At 37.0% G+C, this 27,550-nt stretch overlaps 1 protein-coding gene across 7 annotated transcripts in view; it reads right to left on the bottom strand.

Moving 5' to 3' along the window:
* Positions 1 to 27,550, bottom strand: part of TRPS1 (transcriptional repressor GATA binding 1) — a 252,976-nt gene that overhangs the window by 178,029 nt on the left and 47,397 nt on the right. For all 7 annotated transcript variants that reach the window (XM_072734031.1, XM_072734027.1, XM_072734028.1 and 4 more), the window contains 2 exons: positions 24,922 to 25,850; positions 10,173 to 11,302 (listed from right to left, as the gene is read on the bottom strand). In XM_072734031.1, coding sequence (XP_072590132.1) covers positions 10,173 to 11,302; positions 24,922 to 25,848 — 2,057 coding nt within the window. In that variant the 5' untranslated portion in view covers positions 25,849 to 25,850. The remainder of the gene's footprint in view (positions 1 to 10,172; positions 11,303 to 24,921; positions 25,851 to 27,550) is intronic.

Raw genomic sequence — 27,550 nt, 5'->3', positions numbered from 1 at the left:
CTTATTCAGGAATTAGCTCCTGAAACATGTACATATATTCTCTGACATGTGTCATTATCTCAATAGTTACTGAAAAGACCTTCAACATAATGCCATGTCCCCTAAAAATAAAAATAGATTAGTTTAATCTCGAGTATACGAAACATTACAGAAGAATAAACGTTTAGTCATCATGAAAATACATTAGTTCGGACTTATCTCTGACCTACAAAAATGAATTTCATTTTTATCAGCATTAGTATGAAAACCTCAAAGAAGTTCAAGGACTCTTTCTTGTATTTCCCAAGATCCACGCACTCAACCATGAAGACATTCTAAATGATTCAACTCAAGAGTAAACCTAGCACCCTGTGAGCTACTCCAAATCTCTTTTTGTTCCAAGATCTTTTCCACATTGCCTTTCATTAAAATTCTGTGTATATCCTGCTTTACAGTTATAACTGCCTTAAGATCAAGATCAAAGTTCACACATCTGTGTATCCAGCCCTACTCAGAACATCCAATAGTAAATGAAACCTTAGTAACAAAAGGGGTAAACCACCACAGCAACTGTGGATGTTTAGGATGCTGGGTTTAATATGCAGGCTCATGGAGCAGCAGAGAAATATTAAGAAAAAGTACATAGATATTTTATAGATGGTCTATTTTGAGTGGCTTTTCTGAATAAGCTCTTCATTATTTAAAAACTCCTAAAACTTCTGGCTACATTTAGCCAAACTTCTTTTTAATACAAATACATGCTTTGCATTAACTTAAATCCTATATTCTCCTGTCAAAGGGATAATAAACACTCTCTTCATGCTACCTAAGGAAAAAAAGACATCATTTTGTAGATCTCCCTAACACAGGATTGCCAGATAAAACACACAATGACAACTTGAATGTCAGTGTAAAAAAACAAATATTTGAGTGCAAATATGTCCCATGCAATATCTGGGATATACTTACACAAAATTAGGATGTCTCGTGTAATATTATAGATAACAAGGACATGAATCAACGAAATTTGACAGAAAAGCTAAATCATACGTTGCCTCCAGAGAAAACGATAAGCTGCCTAACAAAAGACCAAACTACTTAATTTTTCCGTGAGAAAATTTCTGGGAGAAAAGATGTTTTACTCCTTATGTTATTTAACAGAATTTTCACGTGCTATAAAAATGCATTTATGTCAGATCCATCCAGATTTTAACGTACAGAGGCCTGAGCAGTAGTGTTTCACATTCATTAGCAGAGATTAAACATTACTTTCAAAATTCATAAAGGGCTGAGATTTTCTAGATCTTAGAAAAAGATCAGCTAAAAGACGCTACTCTATCATTACCTTATTCTGGTAATACTTCTATATTTCTATTTTCATAATAAACCAGCCCACAGTATATGTGAAGTCAGCTCTGAGTGATGCTTTTTCTCCTCTAAATGTAAACTTCCAGAGATTTCTGCCAGCATTTGAAAAGCTCTCTACCAAACAGCTGTACTTCTTAACCACTGAAATCTGTTTCTTCTTCAATGACTAAACAGAACATTGAAGTAAATGAGCAAATCATAAATATGAATCAATTAAGCTTCGAAAGGTATTTTTTGGTAATTATGGATTCTAACACAGACAAATTACTACAGAAAAAGAGTAATTGAAGGCTATTTAATTTAAATACAGATCAATAAATCTGGTATCTAATAAAATTAGTCATTATTTTAATAAATACGTTTTTAAAAAGATTTTGTTTATTTATTGAGAGAGACAGTGAAAGAGAGCACAAGCAGGAAGGAGAGGGAGGAGCAAGCTCCTTGTGGGGAGCCAAACGCAGGCAGATCTCAGATTCTTGGGACCATGATCTGAGCCAAAGGCAGACACTTAATTGGCTGAGCTGCCCAGACACCCCTGGAATACACATTTTGCTAGTATAAAGTCCTCTAACATGTGGCAGTTGAGATTATGGACACTGGAAAATAAGGGAATGAAAAGCTGGTGAAGAGATTATCTGAGGGACAAAGACAACAACAACAACAAAAAAGGAATTACAGGTGAATAACCAGATCGATCAACTTTTAGAAGCTGGAAGTATAATAATATTTAACCTTAGTTAAGTGCAGAGGAGCAGTCTACAAAATGTAAGATAAACTGAACTATGAGTAAGATTCCATTCAATCCACTCATCTTGGATTTTTTAAAAAAGATTTTATTTATTTATTCATGAGAGACACACAGAGAGAAGCAGAGACATAGGCAGAGGGAGAAGTGGGCTCCCTGCGGGGAGCCCGATGTGGGACTCAATCCCCAAACCCTGAGCCGAAGGTAGACACTCAAACACTGAGCCACCCAGGCATCCCTCATCTTGGATTTTTAGAGCTGAAATAATCTAATTAGTGTTTACTCATTTGGAGTAACTGGGTTTTTTAAAGGAAGCATGGGTTCATTTCATTTTCAAGTGGTAGAAGAAAATATGACTGTCATAGATCTCAAAAATTTTACTTTATAATTCACTTATTCACTTTCAAAAAAAAATACATCCCTTACCAAATGTTCAAAATAGGAAGACAACGCTCTCTATAAAATAGAAAGTAAGATTTGAGAAATGATTTCTATGAACTGATATGAATTAGAAATCATGGCTAAACTATCCAGGAATTGATCATCGTTCTTATACAAAGTCTTCAGGACCGAAATTCTACTAATGTATACAAATAAAGGTAGTGTCAATTGTGGGTTATTTTCTTGAAGGACTGTAGTATCTTGGGTAATGTTCTGTGTCACAATAGGAATTCTCAACTTGAACTATTGGGTCCATTTCAAAGTACTACAGGCAACTGATTTATTAGGTATTGTTTAAAAGAACATGTCACATAACATACACAAATCTAAATGTAACCATCATGGCCCTCACTTTTTGAGAAACTCTAATGCACTTTGTACTTGGCTTTTTCAGATGTGTTGATAATTAAGTGCTTATCATAAAATCTCTTCTTCAGAATTAGCAGAGCACACAGTCCATGCTCTCTTCTGTGCTCTTCTAAGGTAGAGATTAAGCAGTAGCTACCTTGATTTGACAAGGAATCCAATGTTATATCCTTCAGCCTGAGTTATGTATTTTATGTCTAGAAGATTGAAACATTGCTTAAAAATTTTTAAAGGGACTCACAAATTTCCAATTGGACAGGTGCTTGTCATCACAGGTACTACCAAAAAAATATGTACATGTTTTTTCACATTCTAGATAACAAGCAGGTAGACAATGATAAGGATTTTTAAGTAGTTATTTACTCATAAGGGGGCTTGAGCACCTATTCAAATATTTATTGGGCTTCTGTACTGATGCAAATTGATGTTCCATTTTCATTTTAAAATGTTATCATATCATGTTAGTCATACACATATTCTACATATATGTGTGTATGAATAAATATATATACACATTCACATTTAGGCTTACAAAAACTGGAACATAATCATAGAATATGATTATATACAAATAAAAATATATGCATATCTTCTATGTGTGTTGTGTATATACAGAGATCCATGTATGTATATATATGTGTGTATATACTTATATACATATCTCTAGAAGAGAGAGATAACATAGAGAAGATTAGATTTATGGTATAGTTTCATATAGGTACATGAATGTATATGAATACATATGGTATATATGTGAATACACAAATACACACATATAATGAACATATGTATATAGTTTTGTTTTGCTCGGTTTTGAACTTACATAAAATGGTATCCAGCTACAAAGTCTTCAATTTGTTTTTATTCAGGCAAAATTATACTTACAAGGTTCACCTATTGTTCAACTGTCATTTACTCAAATTCACTAGTGTGTAATATTCCACTGTGTAAAAATCTACAAATTATTTAATGACAATAGCTATTATTATCAGTTGGGTTTTTCTTTTTTGAGAGAGAGAGGGCATGCGTGTGTGCAAGGAGGGTGGAAGGGGTAGAAGGAGAGAGAGAATCTTAAGCAGGCTCCATGCCCAGCACAGAGCCCAACATATGGCTCAATCTCACCACCCTGAGATCATGACCTGAGCTAAAATCAAAAGTCTGACACATAACTGGCTGAGCCCCCCAGGTACCCCTGCTGTTTCTGTTTTTGATTTTTGCTTAGGGTGTGCTGCTTTCAAAAACTATTGTGAACGTTTTTGCACAGGTTTCCAAGTATACTCGTGAAAGAAATTTTCTTCTGAGGAGTATAATTACATTTCCATTGGGAAGATGAGTATCTGATATTGCCAGGACTTGCCAATTCACTTTATGCAGTCATATGTATTGATCATATTTACCCTTTATAAATTTTTTTGAATCTATATTTTCAGAGATAGAGTGATCTTTTTTCTTTGGTTAGCATTTGTCTTGTATAACTTCATCTATTCTTACTTTTTTGTTACTAAGGCCCAACTTAATTACATCAAGTCAAAGGATATATTCTGAATGATACTGTTTTTCTGAAATCTGTTTCTTTTTGGTTTAATACCTGTCAATTTTTCTAAGTATTTTATATCTGCTTGAAGAGCATGTGAATTCTCTAAATTGCTGGATACACAATTGATATATTTTTATTAAATCAAGTATAATTTGCTGTCCTAATGTTTTATGTTTTGATTTTTTTTTTTTTTTTTTCTGGGATGCTTGGGTGCCTCAGCAGTTGAACATCTGCTTTTGGCTCAGGTCATGATCCCGGGGTCCTGCGACTGAGTCCCCGCATCAGGGTCCCTAAAGGGAGCCTGCTTCTCCCTCTGCCTGTATCTCTGCCTCTCTCTGTGTGTCTCTCATGAATAAACAAAAAATCTTAGAAAATCTTTTTCTGTTCAACCTTTAATAAGAAAATTTTCTTAAAATCTATTACTATGAATGTGGTTTGTCATATTTTCCGTGTAGTTGTCAATTTTTGTTTATAGACAGACTTGTTTACATTGCATATATTTAGAATTATTATATCTCCCTCAAGAAGTGAACCTCTTATTATGTATTGAATTTTCCCTCCTATGCTTTTTGTCTTAAAATCTAAATTATATGAGATTAATAATGCTATCTCAATATTCCTTTGTTTATATTGCCTATAACTCACGTCTACTTTTTTGTTACAAACTCTATAGCCTTATAGTTAGAGTGTGTATCCTATAAACAGCTCAGAGTTGAATTTCCTTTTTTAGTAAGTCAGATAATACCTTTTAAGTGGAAAGTTTAATCCATCCAGGTTCATTCAGATTTTTGATAGTCTTTTTTTTAAGCATCTTACTTTTAAAATTTTATTTACCTATTTATAAATTTTCCCATGTATCCTCCCTTCCTGTTTTTTTTTTTTAGAAAAATAGAATATTATTTTGTTGTTCCATTCTTCTCTAGAGCTTCAGAAGTTACGTACCCATTTCTATTCTTTCACCGGTTATTTTTAAAAGTTTCCAAGTATGTATAGCAAAGCATCACTTACTAACTCCAAACAAACAATTTAAGGGCATTAAAGAAACTTATTTCTAATAATTTTCCCTACAAACATACATAATTATGTTACCCAAGACCTTACTTTGTCTCTTTTTAAATGTATAAATAAGGCAGGCTACGGTTGGTTAGATTTATACCCACAGTTCCCTGGTTTTTGCCTCTATGAAAATAACTTTGCTTTTTCTTAGAAGATGATTTTCATAAGTAGGCAATTCTAGGTTGACTATTTTGGTAGGGTTTTTTCCTTCGAAACTTTGAAGAATCTCTCTCTCTTCGGTTTCCATTATTGCTGATAAAATTCTGCTGTCAACCTAATTCATATTTTCTAAGTAGCTAGTATGTTGTTTATCTCTAAGGGCTCTAAAAGAACCTCTCTGGCATTTTCATTTTTACTACAATGTGTCTATGACTGAATTTATTTGCATATATCCCTGTTCAGTATAAGCTATGCTTTTTTGTATCTGTGTACTTATGTCTTTCACCTTTCAGTTCTGGAAATCTTCTGCCATTATCTCCTCAAATACTATTTGCCCAACCTCCATTCTCTATATTCTTTTCTTCTGGGACTCCAATTAGATGAAGGTTAAAACAGCTTATTACATTTTTATAACTTACTATTTTTGATACTTTTCATTTCCTTCCCCTCTTTTAAATATTCTGGCTAATGTCTTCAGATTTAACTTCTAGTTAACTCATTGCCTTCTATTATTTGCAAATCTGTTATTGAACCCATCCATGTTTTAAGTTTCAATAAGTGCATTTTCCCTTTTTTTTTTAAGATTTTATTTATTCATGAGAGACACGGAGACAGAGGCAGAGACATAGGCAGAGGGAGAAGCAGGTTCCCTCTGGGGAGCCTGATGTGGGACTTCATCCCAGGACCCCGGGATCATGACCTGAGCCAAAAGTGGATGCTCAACCACTGAGCCACCCAGGTGCCAGCCTTTGGCTCAGGTTGCGATCCTGGAGTCCCGGGATCAAGTCCCACATTGGGCTCCCCACATGAATAAGTAAGTAAAAATATTTTTAAAAAAAACTCCCATTTGTTTCTTTTTTTGAACATTTCTAGTCATTTACAGTCTCATGTAGTTTAATCAACTTGTAAATCTGATTTTCATTTCTTTAAAGATTTATTATTTTTTATAACTGAATAGTATTATATTTTTAGAACTTTTTTAGAACTAAGAAATATATTTTTTATAACTTAAAATTTTCCTGAGTATCTAGAGCCATGATTTGCATTTCCTACTGATCACCCATAGAATGGCTTATATCCCCATCTGTATGGTGAATTTTTGTAATCATGAGATCACATAAGGTTTACATTATGCCACAGATACCATGGAGGTAAAAATTGGGAGTATTTCATATAGACAAACTTGTGTTTACTTCTAACAGGAGTCAAAGGAAGCTCTGGATGTGGAATCACTTTTCGGCCTTCAAGGTGCCAGCTTAAAGTAAAACTCAGATTCAGCAATCTCCCTCTGTCAGTGACGTCAGGCTTAGTCTCTTGACAGACTACAGACTACAAATATTGGGATTTGCCTCAGCACCACCTCACACTCCATGTGTGCTGTTCACTTCTCCCTTGTCTGGGCTTAGTCCACTATTGGTGAAGGGAAGATGAGAGAAGTCTCAGCAATTTCTTTAATTCATGGAAGTCTAGCAAGGCATCAAAAAGTATGTTTTATCTATTATAATTGTTTTGTAAAGAGACAGTATTCCTACTTACTCCAGAAACCTAAGTTATAGCACAGAAAATTTTGATGAGGAGAATAGTAGACAGTCAATTAGAGAATGGGTACACTGTTTAATTAAATAATAAATAATAAAAAAAAAAAAACAGAATAAACCTGATTCTTCTTGAAAACGTCCACCAAGTGGAATCCGTTTTCACTCATAACTCTCAATCAATTCTCCTGCTTCTCAGCTGTAGTATTTTTTATAGTTACCTGATTTCACATATTTTATAGATCTTAGCTTCTACTACCTTTATAATACACCATAAGGCTTATATAGAAAACTCTCAAAAGCCTAGAATATTCCCTAGTTATAACACAATTATGGAGAAAGCTTCTTAACATGAATAATATGTAAACATAAATTTAACCAGAAAAATGAATATTTTGTATCACATATTGTGATATGGTAAACCTGTCCTCTTAAGATTATCTGCAAAATGTAGCATGTAGGGAAAATGCTTCAATAGCAGAACAAGTTTTCAGCATCCATAAGGCTATCCAGGACCACACAAATTACAGCAGGTTTGTAAAATAGTGCAGGAGTGGGGTGCCTAGTGACTCAGTTAAGTGTCTGCTTTCAGCTCAGGTTATGATCCCAGGGTCCTGGGATATACACCTGCATTGGGCTCCTTGCTCAGTGGGGAGTCTGCTTCTCCTTATCCCTCTGCCCCTCCCCACTGCTTGTGCTGTCAAATATATAAATAAAATCTTTTTTAAAAAGTAAATGCCGGAGTATTTTCATGCCCTAGGAACAAGTACTGCTCAGTTTTCTCCTCTAAAAAAAAAAAAAAAAAAAAAAAAACGCTAAAAGGTTGACTTAAATTCAAAATGCATAGACAATTGTCATTTGGCATGGAGTCCTGAATCTTCAGAAGGGTTTCAAGACCATATAATAGTCTGAGATTAAACTGTAACTTACCATGGAGATCTTGGCTTATCCTTAACGACTGCAAAGTCAAAAACTCACAGGCATTTCATTTACTTAAAGATCTACTCACTGAGCACTTATTAGCCATTCTGGCACTGTGCTAAATTGTGTAGATACATCAATGAACAAGACAAAACTAGTCTCTTCCCTCTAGAGCTTATTTTCATTGCTATTAGCTAAACTCTGAGATTATCCAGTAATATTTTCATTCATACTTTGATTTCTTGGGTGGCTTTTTTGCTGTTGTCTAACTAAAGGGTTTAGAAACTGTTTTTCCAGACATGTTTTCAAGCAATGGTCTCAGCTTCCTCAAAAAAGCCACTCATGCAAAAGTGATCTGGTATCCAGATGTATCAGTGTGTGTGTGTGGTGTGGTGTGGTGTAGCTAAGTTCCTCACGATTAAGGGAAGACTCCTCTTTCAAAAACAGAGTGGATTACCTAATTTTTATACCACCTAACAAATGTATATGCACACTAGTAAAGCACAAGAGGAAGCTAATGTCTGCTAGCCCAGAAATAAATTAACATGCAGCTAACATCAGAGGAGCCAGAAACACTTACTACAAGTGTGAACACATTTGATTGCAGGACTGTGTCTTTCCTAGGGCTGACCTTATAAATTAAACAGTGTAAATCTCAAGGAAGTGTTTTCTGAACATTTAGATTCACTGTGAACATTAGGATGCCCTTCAAATTAACATCTAACATTATTAGCCTATTGTTGGACATGAACTGCTTCATTATTGGTGGCTGACAAAACCCACACGCTCACACTAACACACAACTTCCAAAAAAAAAAAAAAATGGGAGGAACTGTTTAAAATCCTGGGATGGGAAATTAAAATTACTAGATTTTTAAACTAGGATATTGAGTCTACCTAGGGAAGAAACATTTTAAAAAGTTAATAAACTCTTCAGTTTGATGCTTAGGGGCACAATAACAAGAAAGCACGCACTAGGCACTAAGTGATACCTGAATGTGCTGTATGACCAGGATTTTGCTACACTAACTCCTACTCATGCTACCCCACCTCAGTTTAAGTGCTCCATCCTCCGGGAGGCATTTCCTCATCTACCACTTTGGGCTATGTGGTCATTCTATTCAAACACAGTGGTCTCTACTTCATCTGCTATGGCACTCATACTCATAATGATCTGTTAATGACTTCCCTACTGAACTCTAAGTTCTGTGTGGGCATGGACTACATTTGTCTTGTTTTCTCCTTTCCCATCAATACCTGGCACAGTGTGTATTTCTGGAGTTAATTCATTAAGGAATGGACACATAAATGAAATGAAAAGATGTATCCTAAACCCATCTTTAGAAAATATGGAAGATTCACTGGGAAAAGTAACACTTTTAAAAAGAATAGGGTGAAAGTGGGAGAAAAAAAAAAAAGAATGTATCCATGTATCCTGTATCTCTGATGATGGATCTGAAATAACTGAAGTGGCTTTACCTGATCAGGAGTAGGCATAGAGAAATCCAAAGTCACACATTTTACATAATTCTCACCTTCAGAATACTGTTTCTTTGAGAAACAAGGATGTCACTCAATTTTTTTAAAAGCTGGAAGAATGACCTGTCTCATTTTAAAAGAAAAATGAGCAATGTGTTCTCGAACTGATGGTTCCCAGTTGGAATAGAGAAGAGAACACATTCTAATGGCACCTTTCATTTGGGAGCAGCTCCATCAAAAATTATGGGATATGGAGTCACTCAGCAAGGACAAACAAATGAATTATGCTAAACGAGTAAATTCATCAGCATTACCGTTATCACCACAAATTGTAAAATACACTCAGCAAACAGTTTAAAACAGGTATGAAGCATAAGAGTAAATGGTCTGAAACAAGTGACCAAATTAAAATCTGTGGTTACCACATCTATAAATACATAATCTGCAGTTTCATGAATGATCTTTTATGTTTACATGTCTCGAAACTTCCCCCAAAAGTCACTGCAATCATTTCCAGTGATTCTTGGATCAGCCCTCTGGATTCTTTCTATCACTTTCTTGGCGATCCCCCCGCACTGTGGCTCACCTGTAGTGTCGGGAAATCTCTTCTTCCACCTGGGTAATGAAATCACATTTGGTACACGAGTGTTCTTTGCTTTCCTTGACAGCCGGCTGCCCATCCGATCCTTGCAGATGATTGGCCTCCTGTTTGACATCCGATGCTTGGGACTCATGAGCGCTCTCATAGTGGAAGATGAGCACATCTACATCAGGAGTGGAGAACGAGCACTGGTGGCACTGGTGTTTGACTCTCGAGCTTCCGGCTGCCCCCGGAGACAAGTGCAAAAGCAAGAGTGCACAGTGGGAACAATTACTTTTTCTACAAGCAAATGGATAAGTAATTTCTCCAAGGTGCTTTTCTGGGCTGCAAAGGCCTCTGGGACAGAATGGACAGTGTTTAATGGTACATTTGTGAATGTTATGAAGCTGCTGATAGTGACGGAGAAGCGGCCCCACTACAATTACATCAGGGCCATGGCTTTTGGAGTATCTAAAGTCACAGAACTGACAATTATAGCTCGTTACCATATTATCCTCTGCTCCCTTGCTGGAGAAGTCCTTCTTTTTAGCCCCACTAGAGCCCTTGTCTGCCTTGGTCATTGGCTCCCCTTCTGCACTTTTGGCTAGATCATTCTGATTAATGACAGAGCCCCTGGAAAGCTTATCATTCAATTCCGGATTAAGGCCGCCTGACTGCGCTCCTCCGTGCTGTTTGCCATAATGTTCTAGCAGTTTAAGTGAGCTAGATGACTCACAGCTGAAACTACAAAATTTACACCAGTAGTAACTGGTGGCCTCTGTACCATTTTGTCTCGAGGAATCAAGGGGCTTGATGGGCACCGAGTAGCCAACAGGAGTGTCATCTCCCGTCTTGACTGTGATCTTGTCCTGCCACTTTCCCAAGTCTCCAGAATCACTGGATCGAAGTGCAGGGATGGATTTGTTAGAGTTTTTCTCTGAAGGTTTTGCACCCTCAGAGGAGGGGAGAGAAGCTTTTATTTTGTTCGGGTGCGTCTGAAGAAAATGTTGTTCTAGTTCAGTCGAGGAGTTGCCCATGTAAGTGAAATTGCAGAATTTACAGCGGAAGTACTTGGTGTTTCCCTGGCAATCTGGTGTTTTCCGTCCAATGCCAATGAATGTTCCACCTGAAGTGACCTGGTATAGAAGAGATGGATGTTACTTGAAAGGTATCATTAATTTAGTGCTTTCTGTAGGAGGGAGGAGGGGACATTGCCAAGTATTCCACATCAAAAAATACAATAGTACTTCTGCTTATTATGAAATCACTTGAATAATCAGAGCCAAAGAAATGCACTCTTCATTTCTCAACAGCTACTCTTTGAGAGGCTCATTATGCTAAACATTTTTGGCCAAAGTAACAGAAAAAGGTAAGTAATAAGAGTACTAGAACTAATTCAATGGATTTCATAAATTTTTTTTTTAAAAAAAGCCAAGAAAACAATTTTTAAGTAAGTAGGTTTTACTACTGTCTCCTTCAAACCACATGCTTGCAGAAGCATCCAAATCACAGGGGATTTCTTCTCATGAAGTTTGGGGTTGCTGTCAAAACCAGAGGCAGTTGCTTAGAGATTACTCAATGCAGACGTTCTCCAAGGAAATCCTCTGCTCAGTTCCTATAGCAATGAGGCTTTGGGCAAAGATGAAGTCTCCCTTTTGGGTAAAATAAAAGTGCTAAAATAAGCACTACAAAATGCCTTAAAATTATAGCCCAGGCAGGTACTATTAGACCAAAAATGAAATGAATGCAGTGGACTTGAAGTCCTGGTAAAGAAGATCTAATGTAAAGAGTTTACAATGTTTCCCAACCTAGGCTAAAGCAAAAGAAGAAAATTTTCCAGGGCCTCATTTGATGAAGGCTCAGTCTCAGTGGGTCATGGGCATGTGCAAAGGCCCAAATAAAATAATCCCACCACTTTCTATCCAAAATTTTAGAACTCTACAGTATTAGACCAATGAAAGCATTCAAAAGTCACTTTATATAAAATTCTTTCTCCTTTCTTAGTGTGCACTGCAATGGGGAGCTTAACTAAGAACCACCGAGTAGCCAAAATTCCTGGTTTAAAACAGAGTTTTTGATACAAATGCTCCAAAAAGGGAGAGATTTCCTCTTCCAACTATCAGAGAATTTCTGAATTTTTCTAGCTACCAGATGTAATAGATTAAACACGTGACATAATCATGTTCTGCCTTCTTCAACAGCTGCTCAGAAATGACATGTGTGATCACTGCTCATATCCAAATCACTCCATGAGAAAAGTCTCAAGCATCTCAAAATCATTTAAGAGGCTTTACTTAATATGCAAATAATATTCCTTTAGTGCACTGAGAAACACGCTTGTTCCTCTGTTATCAGGACTAGGAATGCAGTCCATGCTACCACTTCAAGAGAGGTTGTGAGCTTGATCAAAAGCCTTAACCTGTCTGGCCAAGAGCTGACTCAGCTGAGGCAACCTTTACATTTGTTTCCAGTATTACAGTTCCAGGAAATGTGCATGAACATAGAGATACAGCTCAACACTTATTGTAGATTCAGATAATAATTTACAAATGTCTCCCACAGCCTTTAATCAAAGGATGACAACATTTCACTTTTGGTGATGTCTACATCCACCACGGCAAACACAAAGACTTCAGTCTGTCCACAGCAGAGCATCATCTAACCAGAAGGGGAAGAATGGGGCACCCTCCCAGCCAGCAGCCTGACCCTCAGCTGTGTGAGAGATGTCAAAGCCAGACTGTATAAGGATATTGCCTATTTGGCCCTTCTAACCTAGCACTTCAGTGACTAGAACAACTAAAATTGGCCCTGAGATGTAACAATATTGTAAGATTCCTCTATCCATTTCCCAATTCACTAGAGGTGTTTTCAAAACCAAAACAGGTCATTCAAATGGGATTCCATCAACTCTGGTACTTTGTTTTGGAACTTCAAATTCAATCAAAAGGATCAAATTCAGAAGTATGCCATCCCTCTCCAATGTGAGCAAAAAACCAGTATGCAAAATGTTCTTGCTTTAGCTACTACATTGCTTCAGAGCTGTTGATATTCCTAATATAAAATGTTTTTAACTTCTGCTTGTAGAACAGGGATTCCTGAGAAACCACAACACATCGTCACTGTTTCCTCCTTGATTTTGCAATCTCCAAGCCACACAGTCCATGTCTACACTAAAGGGGCTGAATGAGGACCACTTATAGGCCTAAGGAATCCCTAAACATGATTTTGAAGTGAATCAAAATAATTAAGCATCATAGCATCCCTTTCAGTATTTGACAAAAACTTTAAAGTCAAAAAATCCTACTGACTACTATCAGGTGAAGAGACCAAGAAAGAAAAGTAAACAAATAAAAACAAAACAAAAACTGCCAGGATAGAGTATTGGTTTAGGATTAACTAAGTTACTATGAAAACTGCATTAAATCTTTTAAGTTGGTGGTATTTGTGTGCCTACAAGTTGTATTTTTTACCCAGGAAAAACCAGCCAGCTCCATTATTTAAAATTATTACTTAAGATGCTCTTTGAAAGGGATGCCTAGGTGGCTGGGCGGTTGACTGTCTGCCTTTGGCTCAGGTCATGACTGGGGACCTGGGATCAAGTCCAGCATCAGGCTCCCCACAGGGAGTCTGCTTCTCCCTCTGCCTGTGTCTCTGTCTCTCTGTCTCTCTCTCTCTGTCTCTCATGAATAAATAAATAAAATCTTAAAGAAAAAAAAAAGATGCTCTTTCAAAAATCACCCAAGAAAGCAAACAAGAACACAAGGATCTCATTTAATGACAAGAACAATAATATTGACACTTCCGTAGGTTATCTACTTGCCTCCTTGGTAAACAGCAGAATTCTTAATTAGTTTTTCTATCACTTAAAGCTAGTATAACCAGCTTAAAGCTAGTTTTATTACCTAAAGCTGGTATAGCCATTATAAAAATATATAAAAAATTATTAAAAGCCAACTTTGGGAAACATTGTTACTTAGGGTTTTATTCCTTTCCTCTTTCAAAACATTTAAAGGTTACCCTTGTGGCCATGTTTACTGTCTTTGTAAGAGATGTACACTTCAGTCATGTTGAAATAAACATGCATATCATTTAAATGCAATTCTAAAATAAAACATTATTATTTTAGAAGACCATACCTAAGACTAGTGACTATATTCATTGTATTTTCATTACCCATAAATGTTAACTTTAAACAATTCTTTCCTAGGTTAAATAAAAATACACAGCAAACCATTATACCAAATAAGTGTTTGCAGCAACAGTTTCTTGAATCTTAAGGTCAGGAAATAGCACTTACATGTTCAGAAAGAGAATTATTTCAAACTTTTGAAATGGTTGAACCCAACAAGGAATAGAAAAAAACCTTACCATTCCCTAGCTATAACTATACTAAAAAAGAGATTATAAACAGAATAAAGAATCTAAGTTTCAATCTTTTTTCTTTTGCGAACCAGAATTACAATTATAACCTGCTAATCCAACAGTTCCCTTGACATGGATATCCATATTTTAAAAATTCTTATTAAACTGTAAATTCTATTTGGATCCAAAATTACACCTATTCATTCATCTAATCAGTAGCTATTGAGTATTTAGTTTATGCCAATCTCTGGAATAGATACTGGAATACAGCAGTGCATAAGCTACACCACATCCCTGCCTTTAAATTATTTACATTTGAAGATCAAGATTTGTAGATAATATCCTTTATTCATTTGTATTAATCTTTACTTGGATTTGTTTGCTCCCAAGGGAAATTCCAGAAGTTAAAGTCTGTGCAAAGACACATTGTTTAACCCCCTGGCACCTCAATTTCCTCATCTTTATGGATATAAATAACCGTGCCATCTTACAGGATTATTGTGAGGATCCAGGGAAAGAATGTAGCTGAAACTGATTTGTAAACTCAAGATCAGTGCTGTCCAACAGAACTCTCTGATATGATGGAAATGTTCCGTGGTCCACCCCGTTCAACATGGTAGCCATGAGCCACATGGGGCTCCTTGATATAGGGCTAGTGCAACTGAGGAACTGATTTAAGTAATTTTTATTGATTTTTTTCATTAATTTAATTTGAATTACCTGAAATTTAAATAGCCCCATGGAGCTAGTGAATGCCATGTTAGCCAGCATATTCTAATAACCATATGATTCATAAGAATGGGATTATTATTTAATAAAATGAACTATCTAATTTAATTTCTCCTGCTAATGGGATGAAAAGGCTAAATAGGGGGAACATGGTGAAGTCATTCATTGACAAACCCATAAATTTGTCACTCCTGGGTTCTTAGCTGTAAATGTACAGGTTCGATTCTGCTGTTACTAAGCTAATGCTTCTGTTTAACTTCCTTCTTAGAATGAAGAATGATATTTTATTTATCTGTGGAAGTAAGCAGGGGCTCAATACACTTGGGTTGAATGAAGTCACTGTGGGAGATGTGAGCACAGATGAAAATTTCCCACCAAGGTCCCTGACCTACCTGGGTAAAAACGCAACTGTAATTTATACCTCTCTTATTAATTCAACCAGACGTATTTCGGCTTTTTCAAAAAAAAAAAAAAGGACTGAACAAAACACATCTTTCACTCAAAAATATGACTATGGAGCCATTTGTTTGTGAATTATAGTTATACAGAAACACCCAACTTACCTATTAACAGCATGAAAAAGAGATTTCAAGTTATTTTTTTTTTTTTTTTTTACCATTTGAAGACTATGATGGCTTTTTATTCCATTTGAAACTTAGTTTTAAAAACTATTCCTTCCTGGGATGCCTGGGTGGCTCAGCGGTTAAGTGTCTGCCTTTGGCTTAGGTCATAATCCTGGGGTCCTGGGATGGAGTCCCGCACTGGGCTTCCCATAGGAAGCCTGCTTCTCCTTCTGCCTGTGTCTCTGCCTCTCTCTGTGTGTCTCTCATGAATAAATAAATAAAGGCTTAAAAAAGTATATTCCTTCCATGTGGTATGTTTCATGGCCTTTGTTTTCTAATTTATTTACGTACGTCTCTTCACAAAAATGTTTCACTGCAGAAGTTAAAAATATCAAAAGGCTGGCTTTTTGCAAGGTCTTTAACCTTAATTCATTAATTTCCTTCTAATAATACGGAACAAAAACTGGTAAGAGTAATATCTAAAAGAATAGGTTAAAGGAAAAGATTTTTTGAAGCCTCAGAACTCTTGAAATGACACTTCAGGACATGTACTTATTGTCAGGGGAACAAAAAGGGTTGTTTGAACTAAATACAAACTCTTCCTCAGATGTGGTTCATTTTCAAGTACTATAATTGATAGCAACAGAGACAATTAGGAGGGTACTAATTTAAGGGGACTTGAGGTTATGGGCTGATAGTCAAAAAAGTAAAACCTTCACTTAATAAAAAGCTAAGTTGCTAAAAATCACTGCTCAAATAACTGAAGTTACAAATAGCTTGAAGAAATCTGTCAGGGCCGATCTTGGCTGAAAATAACTATAGTCAGAATGAATGTGCTAATCCACATAGGGCACGTTTCTGCATTGTAAAGTACTTCAAAACACAGTGCAGAATACAGAGCGTGCCGTGGTGATGGACCTTTGGTGGAGATTAACTGTTTAAACATTTCAATAACAAGTCTAATTAGATGGTGATCTCCTTAGTCCCATGCTATCACAGCCTACTCCTGGCATTCCTGGTGTCACTGCAATAACTCCCATTAACACCCTTTTCCAAATAGGTAACAAATTCCAAATATTTTTTGAATTATAAGAGCTAATTTTTTTTTGGGGGGGAACCAAAGCCTAAATTGGCATAAGGGGCAATTTTAAGGGCAAAACAGTACATATTTTAAATTATGCATAATTTTTATTATCAGCTTTTGGATTACAACCATCAATAGTCAACCCCAACTGACGTTCTCACTTTACTCAGTAGAATACTGAACTAAGTCTCTACAGTTATTTGGTATTTGGGTTGACAGAAGACCAATAAATCTTAGTAAGTCTCAAGAATTTGGAAAAAAAAAAAAAGTGTTTTGCAGGGGGGCACCTGGGTGGCTCAGCGGTTGAGCATCTGCCTTTGGCTCAGGTCATGATCCCCGGGATCGAGTCCTGCATCGGGTTCCCTGCGTGGAGCCTGCTTCTCCCTCTGCCTGTGTCTCTGCCTCTCCCTCTCTGTGTGTCTCTTATGAATAAATAAATAAAATCTTTTAAAAAAATGTTTTGTGGGGGAAAATGCAAAACAAAACAGCAAATGCAATTAACCCAAGTGGATTACAAAGCTGAATTATCTACAGAACTCCTCTCCTCCATCTGACCCACTCTGCCACTGGCTCATAATGGAGATAGGTAAGAATTGAATGTTTGTTCTAAGAGTGTCTTAAATGGGAAAACAAGAGCATGGAATCACTGTGGAACATCCTTTCTCTAGGGAAGAGTGCTTTGCTGCATGCCTACTATGTGCCAAACACAGATGATGCACATAGAAGTGATGGGAGTCCAATACCCTGACACGTCTGTGGTCTGATGCAGAAAGCTCACAAGTAAACAGATGACAACGGTAAAGTGTGTTTCTGCTGAAAGAGGTACCAAGTGGCAGGACAACACGGGGGAAGAGAACCTAAGCAACACTGACAGGCCAGGCAAGGCTTTCAGAAGGAGGCAATAACCAAGCTGTGAACCCCTGAGGTGGCATCTGAGCAGAGCCTCAAAGGCAATGAATGATATGGACAGGCTTTTCAGGTGCAGGCCGCAGAGTGAGTAAAGCACAAATGACAGTGAAACAGCTGCTCTGGGAACATGTGAAGGGAGATAGGTGAGAGAGAATTTGGAAAAGCGATGTCATACTGGAGTGAGAGAGTGCTATTTAATTATACAAGTGTAACTTAAAGGATAGACATTTTGTAGAAAGTAGACCTATCCTTCCTACAAAATGTAGGATGGTGGCTCCAGAAGCAGAATTTTAAAAAGGTAAATAAAGGAAGGAAGGGAAGGAGGACAAGAGGGAGGAGGAGAGGGGGGAAGAGGAGGAAGGCTGGAGAAAAGAAAGGAAAAGAAAAGGGGGGTGGAAGAAGGCAGCGGGGGTGGAGGCAATAGCAGAAGAGAAAGGAAAAGGAGAGAACAGAAGGGATCAGAAAGAGAAAAGTAGTAACTAAAGAAACCACGAAGAATTTGTTAAGTAAACATGAAGGGTGGGGGCAGTAAAAGCATAAAGCAGGGAAGGCTGGAGCAAACCACTCAATTGTGGGGAGGGAGGGGAGATATGCACATCAGAAAGAAATGCAGGGTAACAGGGCACTTCCAGCCCCACCGACTTGGAGATGGCAGCACAGAACAAAGGAGAGTGGGGGGACATGAAGGAAAGAGCTAACAACTTTAGCTTCATGCATGTTGACTTAGAGGTGCCAGTGGAACATAAGGTGGAGCCACTTATCGGCTGGAAAAACAGGTCTTTGAACAAACCACTGTTTATTACAGGATCCCCAAATATGTTACCGGACTCATGAAAGAATTCAGGTGTTCTTTAGTCTGACATCAGTGGGTCATCTAAGTCCCTCTGCAGCCCATCCCTCATTTCCAGAATCCAGGAAGACCACACAGCTCCGAGCTTCCTCAGGGTATGCAGGACATGTAAATGGGACACTCGAAAGGCATTCTGGTGTCTTCTCTGCCTCATGTCCACTCCTGTACTGACTTACAGGCAAAGAATAAAATTTTAATTACAAAGCCATGGAGAACATAAATGGGAGCCGGATGCATCTACTTAATATTTAACCTTCACAGGAAAACCAACCCTTGGATTGTGCCTAATCAACAGAAGAGGAGAAGAGAACTCTCTGGCCATACATTAAATCATAAATTCCTTCAACAAAGTCCTCCAATTGAGGGGAATATGCACAAAATCAAAAATACATGGATAAATGGTGGCTTCATTTGGAGGATGCAATAAAGCACTGCATCCTTAATTGATTAAATCAAATCCGGCCCTTCCCCATTCTATCAGGACTAGTTACTGTAGCAAAAGTATCAGCGAAAATGAATCACAGTAATAATAAAAAGACAAATCAGCAAAATTAATTTTCTTTTCAATGATTTCAATTAATGAGTGCAAACAAGGCAGCATTAACAGCACAGGCTGAATGAGAGACAATCTCAGAGAAATCACTGAGGTTCTCAAATTCAATGTGATTCACAAGAGTGTGCCTCAAAGAGCCCTTGTGCACAGAACTGTACCTCCTCCCTTACATGCGCTTGGCCCATCTTCCATTGCCTTTGTAGTTGAAGTAAACTCAGGCTTGTATTTGGGAAGGTCATATATCATAGTGGTTGTGAAGACTGGTTAGGATACGCAGTACATGCAGGTTAGGATACACAGTACATGCAAACAAGATACTCTAAAGGCATTCTGGGGTCTCCTCTGCCTCATTTTACTCACAGGTAAACATCCCACTTACCCCCCATCCTTTACGCAACTCTGTGACCTTGAACAGGTTACTTTAATTCCTCTATGCCTGCTTCCTCATTTAAAAAAAAAAAGACATAATAGTGATGTCTATTTTAAGAGTTTTTATGAAGATAATTAATACATGTAAAGAGTTTAGATCTACACATGGCACATAGGAAATCCTTAATAAAGGTTAGCTATTGCCAGAAGTGAATCCAAAACAGGAAGAAAACCCCAAAAGATACAAACAATTTTGATTATACAAGATGAAAAAAGTATGGATCAAATTACAAGTAATACAGAAAAAGAAATTTCACATTTGGCTTCCAATTTAAATAAAGCAAGGTAAGGTCTCTTCTGATATTCCAAAAATGCCCAACACTTACTTCAAACTTTAAAACTATACAATGAAGAAATCAAGAGGTCTGTGGTCTAATGATTCTCAGAAACAGACTCCATGAAGGAAATCAGAAAATGAAAGGGAAATACTCCCTCCAAACTCTCCAGGGGTTAGGCACTACTTATAAATCCATGTTTCCAACAGCTGCATGTATGCTGTAATTACAATGACCCAAGAAACAAAATGCACTGACTAATCTGCCGACTTGATATGGTTAGCAGAGGCCATTTGAGGATGATTTTTTTAACTTTTTACAACATTTTTATTAAGAGTTAAGTAATGCTAAATTTGATTAGATGCACTAATGACCATGATTTCTTCTTCTAAACACCCTGCCTAGAGAGAGATACTGATACTCAAGAAAGTGATATGTGTTCTTTAAATGATAGCAAATAAGCCAAAAATCAGAGAGACACTGACAGTTATCATACTGACCCTCATACAACAACACCAAATGGAGATTTAACCAACATGAAGGCAGTGAAGATGGTCCAACTACTCTACTCCACCGGGTGGTTTACAGTGTCAACTCAGTCATCTCCATGATGAAAATGACCTGGGAAATGCCAGCACTTTGCTTGATGGCCTTAGGGTGAGCATATGTTTTATTTTGCACACTTTATTACCTGTTAAAGAGACACAGACCTGAGAACAAGTATGGCTTCATATGACAAACATTCTGTTCTCTACAGACAGTCTGAAGTGATTAAAGTCTCATTCACCAGTTGTTCTAAAGTGCGATTGTTCTCAACTCAGAAAAACAAAGAAACAGAACCTGCTAAGATCTACAACTTCCCTCCTACTCCAGATCAAAGGAAACTCCAAGGCAAAAAATAAATATTTGGAAGTAAAATTCAGGAAAAGTCAAAATAAACCAAAACGAGATTAATGTTATCTGGTTTGTTATTTTTTTTTTTTTTCCAGACCAAACTGTTAACCCCCTGTTCAAATGAATGTACTGGCATATGTTAAGTATCTATAAATCTCATAGAGTTAAATATGTTGAAAATACAAATACAAAGGATGACTTCCTATCTCTAAAATCTGTTCTTCCTGCTTCTAACGTGACATATTGTGCAACTCTGATAAAAATATTTATAGAACAGAAATGTAGTGCTCCTAGCTCAAACACAAGACAATAACTGGTAAGTTAACAATAAGATTTTTCTACTAATCTTAGAATTTCATTAAAGGCCAAAATAAATTTAGTAGCTGGAATCCCATGCTATTGGAGTCCTGAATAATGCCAAATAACAGAAAAAATATACTAAAATGGAACAGCAACATGGACATCATGAGCATTTATAAACTTTTGATAGGTTAAACACTTTCCCGTGGGAAGCACATTTTGACAGGACTCTGACTTTTATAACCTGATCTAAGGGCTAAGAGCTCCCCCATAAAGATGACGCAAATGCCCTAATGCACAGCACATTAAGCCCTAATGAAACAGCGAAGTCGGTGTTTAACAACTAGGCCTCCATTCAGCAATAGTTTAAATATAAGCATAATAAAGCAGATTAAAAAGAAAGAAGCTGTAATTACTTTTTGAAGAACTCAATCTCTTGTCCTATTATTGGTCTATAGGTGAGCCTCAAAGTCTGAATACTGGCAATAAAAATTACATGAAGGGCTTACCAATCATGTCACATCCATTATTTTGAAAAATGTAAATGCAACAATTGATAAAACACACAGGTAACATGTAAAAATTGAGAAACTAACACCGGGTTGAGTCAAATAGGTCTGAGCTAGCCATTTTATCTTTTCTTGTTTTTCTTGCTAAATAATTGGCATCCCTTCTGATTTCAGAGCTGGGCATACTTCCTCAAGGTATGGGGCCTGGGGGTGGGGAGAATTTGAATTCAACAGGCAGAGAACACTGGTCTGGTTTTATAATGCTCTCTTTAAAGTGACATCCATTATCCAACTAGAGCTCTATCTAACTCGGCAGTATAAAGAAACATTATTATTTGACACTATTTTTTTGGAAATACGTAATTCCTTGACTTTCTTATTTGTAATAAAATTTACATGGAAGTGAATATTGTCATTGCAAGTATGTCTAAACTTCCAATTATTCCCAAATACAAGTCAAATAACCTGGACTTGGAACTAGAAATCTTAACATTTGTTTAAATTATCTCTTTGTCCCAACTGTATATCTCATGTTTGCAACCAAGTCAGTTCATATTATTTAAAACCATCCACGTCGAACCAAAATATAGATCAAAGCCATGGAGTTCTTAAGTCCTCTCCTTCTGGCTTCTGTTCCTTTTTTCTTGGCCTAAAATGTCATAAATCTATCATTAACCACCAACTGTCCTGAATGGTTAAAAAAAAAAAAAAAGCCAGTTTAATTGAAAAAGATTAATGAATTGGTCATCTATTACTTCAATTAGTTTAAATTACATACTTATATAAACAATTCCTGAAATTGGATGATTATTGGTCTGTGATACTGATATTTACCAACATCTTTTTATCAGAATACACACAGCTATTAACTTCCTACAAATTTCCAACAGAACCGCATTAAAGAAATTCTACAGTCAGCATTTTATCCTGCACAGCCTTTAGCCCCCACACAGTGCAAGAGCCAAGGAAAGAAAGCTCTCCAACGACAATGCAGCACACAAACACGTGTGGGGGTAAAAGGGGGAATTTCAGATGTGCTTTTTATTCAGCTTATGCATATAGGGAAGCCGTTCACTATTTATTCCAGCATAAAAATATTAATAAGTCATTTATCTTCAGACATGTTTCTGCATCAACATCTGGCCTCTGTGCAAAATACTTAAGATCAGCGTTTGGCCTAAAAGTATATTTAGGGTTCTCTTCCTCATTTGAAGAAAGTTAACACTTGTTAGACTTGTTTCTAAGTCCAATTGTTTCTTTGAAACCATCATCTGCTTTTTCCACAGATTGCTTTTTTCTATTTTTAGCCTTATTATTTCTCTGAAAAAAAAAATTGATCTTAACAAGATTATCTTCCTGCCTGCTATTTCCTACCACTTTCTGTCTTCTTTACTGGAGCACTTGGTAGATAGCATAGTCTAGGATCAGCTGTTTTATTTCTCCTTCTATTAGTTCAAACTCAGAGAGCTCACACATCTGTTTTATTTCTAAAATCACTGCCCAGGAGAAGTGTCCAGCTCATTCTACCCAAACATAAACTTTACTATAAATAACTAAGAACCTAACAAATAACTGTTTGGGGGGAAATGGAAGTGTGTTTAAAACTCTGAATTCTTCCAAACCCTAGGCCTTAGTAATCTCGATTTCAGAGCCTTCCTGACAGCGCAGATCAGCTTCCCTCAGAAGTTGTCCCCAGAGTGAACAAACTGAAACGCCTGCAGGAAATCCAGGTATTAACATCATATTACTTGCTAATTATAAAACACCATTTCACATACTGACATTACTCACTTCTAGCCCTTTTATCTAAAACACGTATTTGCTTTCCAATCATGATTTGACAGCAGAGTGTATCTGACATAAGACAGTGAAATGATCTTTAATAAGACAGCAGTTCAAAGCATGCAGCTTTCATGCATAATAACTATGTTGGTTTAATTTGCTGCTCCACAGAAATAATTCTATTTGTGGAAATTCACAAAGTAAGATGGAATTTTTAAGAGCGCTCTACAAAGATGAAACTGGCTTTTTAAGAGTTCTTTCTATCTCCCTTAATGTGATAAGATTGCTGTTCTGACATTTTTAAAGGCTTGGAAATTTCTCCTCTGATTCTTTTTACAAGTACTGCAAAATATGTCCACTACCTGTTATTTATAATTCCTTTGCCTGCCTTTCTTAATTGGCACCAGGTCAATAGAGAGGTCTAGAGCAAACGTGCTAGAGCTATTGAGTTGATAAAAATGACAGATATTTTAAGGGATTTAGGAGGTCAAATAAGTATGATGTAATTTCATTAGTTCTCTGGTACTTCTTCTAATCATTCCTAAAGAAGGTTAATATTACACCTAATATGTTTTGAAATCCCCTGGCCGAATAATACAATAAAAACCTACAGACTGTAACAGAAACTAACACACTTTCCCAAGCTGACCATGAGTTTTGACTATGCTAAAATTGCTAAAATGAAACGAATACATTACTTTAGAGTCAGTTCTGCATTTCATTCTATTTGAAATGGTAGGGGTTTTTTTTTTTTCATTTCACATATGCCATAAACTAAAGACAGAAGAGTAGATCAAAAAGGTATGCCACTTTTAATAAAAGCAGAAATCTAAATTACTGCTAAATGCTTTCATAAATTACTATTTTCCTTAAATGCAGAAAAGAATGCTTTATTGGCCCGCACCAAGGTCATCCTGGTGTCCCGAGTACTTACAATCACATTGACTTCTTTATAATCAACGTAAACTTTTATTTCCAAGTTTTCATCTGCAATTATATTGCTTTTTTCTGGAGTATATCTCTGCAACTGTCAATATGACCCAAATCTAGTCCAATTTGATGTCAGGCTGAGTATAAAATCAAATCCTAATGCCAGACATTAGGAAAGATCCCCACTGAAGGAAAGACGATAGCAAAGATTTCTAAGCTAAAACTAGAACAAAGCATAAACTCCTATCATGTGGAACCATAGAGATCAGTGCCATTTTTGGAAGACTGGGAAAACATCAAATTACCATGAAATATTTCCAGAAATATGAAGCCTAGCTAATCCCATGAAAAGACTTCTCCCAACCAAATAGAAGGATTGAGATAATTTTCCATGATAAGAGATGAAAGACACCTCTGAATACCCATTTGGATAAAACAGCTATGGAGTACGTCCACATCTCTCCCGCTGAATCTAGCAGGCCACCCCTTCGGTAGTGGAAGCTTGATTTTAACATGCGTGTAAGAATTCACATTTCATTACTGATAGCTTTTCCTGTGCAAAGAGGTAACAGTACAAAGCACAAACCTGTACATCATAGGTCCCATTTAGTAAAACAGGCCTTGAAGAATTGATGTCCTGCAGCACACCAGAAAGCACAGAACGGTTGACCTTCTGGAAGTCTTTGGAATGGCTGAACTGCACCATGTTATGAAGGGCCAAGATTTTGCTGTCCAGCTCAGCATCCTGCCTGGTGCGGTTATGCAGTCCTAAATGATACTTTCGGAAGTGCTTAATCAGATCTGTGGGGTCATTGCCATAGTAACCATATCCACAGATATTGCATTTAAAGTCCTGAAGCTCTGGAGACAGAGGTGCCGGGTCTGGGTTGTCATTTACCAGTAAGTCAGTTTTGGATTTATTCAGTCTTACACCCCCATCTGAAGGCACTTGTGGGTTTTTTGAGGCCACTGAAACTGGGCTTGAGCCTTGACAATTGGCTGGACCACTCTGCGCTTGCCCTGTTTCCTCGGTAGCCTTTGGTGACATCTTATGATCTTCCTTTGTCTCCAATGAGTCCCCTGATGGGGTGCAGGCCATATCTTGAGGGTCATCTGCCTCTGCTCTTTGAGGAGACTTCAAGGGCTCACAGACTCCCCCAGCAGCTGGAGATGAGAAAGCCAACATATTTCTATCTGTCACCTCATCATGCGGATGCGAGGGAAGGTTTCCTCCTTTACTGGGGCTTTCATAATTGAAGCCAGCCTTCTCGCTCAGGACTGAGCTTTTTAAGCCCTTCTTGCTGCTAGAGGATGGATCTTGGCCATGCAAGCTATGTTCCTCCTTATTATTCAGTTCTGCAGCATCACTCTGATCCGTATTTTCTGACATCTGATCTGCAGAAAATTCTTTGTTCTTTCCAGATACCTTGCTTTCTGTACCTATAGGCTCCAGGGTCTGGCCCTCGCCTTCGCTAGCAACGTTTCTCAGAGGGGGGTTCTTTTTCCGGACCATATCTGTAAAAATGCAAGGAAAGGACATACGAGGTTATCTGAAAGCTGCAGATATGTGATCTAATCTAGAGCATTTTACTTAGTCTATCTGAGGCTTTTTAAGGTACATATAAATAAAACTTCCTCTAGGAAAAAAAAAGTTTTAAAAATAGCAAAAAACTGAGCCTTAAGCAAATATTTACACTTAGAATTATTTTTGTCATAGAGAGGCTCATTTACTCTTTTTAAATGGTTTTATGAATACCAAAATATTAATTCTTATTAGCTTTACCTTTCCCATTATTCTTGTTTGCCAATTATATTTTTTGCTTATTTTCTTCAGTTTTAGTTGAAGATATATAGATACATGTTTATTTATAAACCTTATATAATATGTGTAATATGCACACATAATGCATTTATAAAATATATATACATGTTTATGTTTACAGAATATATATTACATGTTTATTTATATGTTATGGATACATGTATATAAACAACATAAATTGGAATTCAATATTGTTACACACCGTGCAACCAAGATATAAATATAGTTTCAACCAAAATATCCTCATAGTCAAAAGACAGAAACAGCATGTTATAAACAACATGAAAACTGCCCTATTACTTTCAGGAATGGAGGATAACAAATGTTTCATCTCTGTCCTACCGATAAATTTCTTTAAGCCCCATTTAGAGAGTTAACCTGAAAGTCAGGAAGAAGACCTAGTATACATCAGAGTGACCGGGCTGGGTTTTACTGGGACCCTACCCTAGCATGATGGGGAACCTAACAAAGTCCTGGGTTCTTATGCACAGCCAGGTGGAGACAGTACTAGTTCCACCAGTGGAAGCACCTGGGGAGGTGACTGAAGTAAAATATTAAGTTGAACCATATGACATTGTCATTTTGTAGCTCAGAATGGCAAAATATTAGCTTCCCATGGTTCACCTTCACATACTAGCTCAACTATGCCCTACAAGTCGGTAGCATCAATGCTTATGGTCAAAACAAGAGCACTGTGGCAAATTCCTCTACTGGAGTCTAATGAATCAGAACTTTAGTACAAGGAGGTAAGAAACAATTTGTGCTGTGTCAATTTTAAAAAAGGCAGTAACAAAGGCTAGATGGAGAAGTAAGGTTCATGGCTCCTGTTCCTTAATCCCCCAGCTGAAAACTGCAAGTGCTGTGTGCATTGTCACCCCAAACGTTACTTAGTAAAATCCACCTAACTAACAAGACAGGGCTTTTTACTTGCCAACTCTGCCACAAGGGCAGATTTAACAGTTACACCACCATGATCCAAAGTGTACTGAGAGAATCCAAACGAATAACATTTTTTAGTTGTTTTTATCTATAATTTCTCACAAGTGCTAAGGAGCCACACTGGCTTTGGAGATATAGTTGTACCTTCATTTCTGAGGAGCTGGTCAGGCAACAATTTTTATCATATACATCCCTGAACCAAGAGAATGCCCTAGTTGAGTATTAAAGAGTTGTTTCCAAGATAAAAATTCACTTTACTAAATAATGTCAAAAAACAGAACTGTGCTTAAGAAAGTATGCTCTTCTTTTTTATACAACAGTAACATGAGTCATCAAATATACGTAGAACATATCTATGCTCCTCTTGGAACCACACAAAAACAACAAAAGCACTTCTAGAATGAAAGACTGCACTTTCAAGTACAAGGGATGGTCACAAGGTAAGGTATACCTG

The sequence above is a fragment of the Vulpes vulpes genome, chromosome 13 (assembly GCF_048418805.1).
Source record: "Vulpes vulpes isolate BD-2025 chromosome 13, VulVul3, whole genome shotgun sequence".
Classification (NCBI taxonomy): domain Eukaryota; kingdom Metazoa; phylum Chordata; class Mammalia; order Carnivora; family Canidae; genus Vulpes; species Vulpes vulpes.
This window is presented reverse-complemented; position numbering and strand designations above follow the sequence as displayed.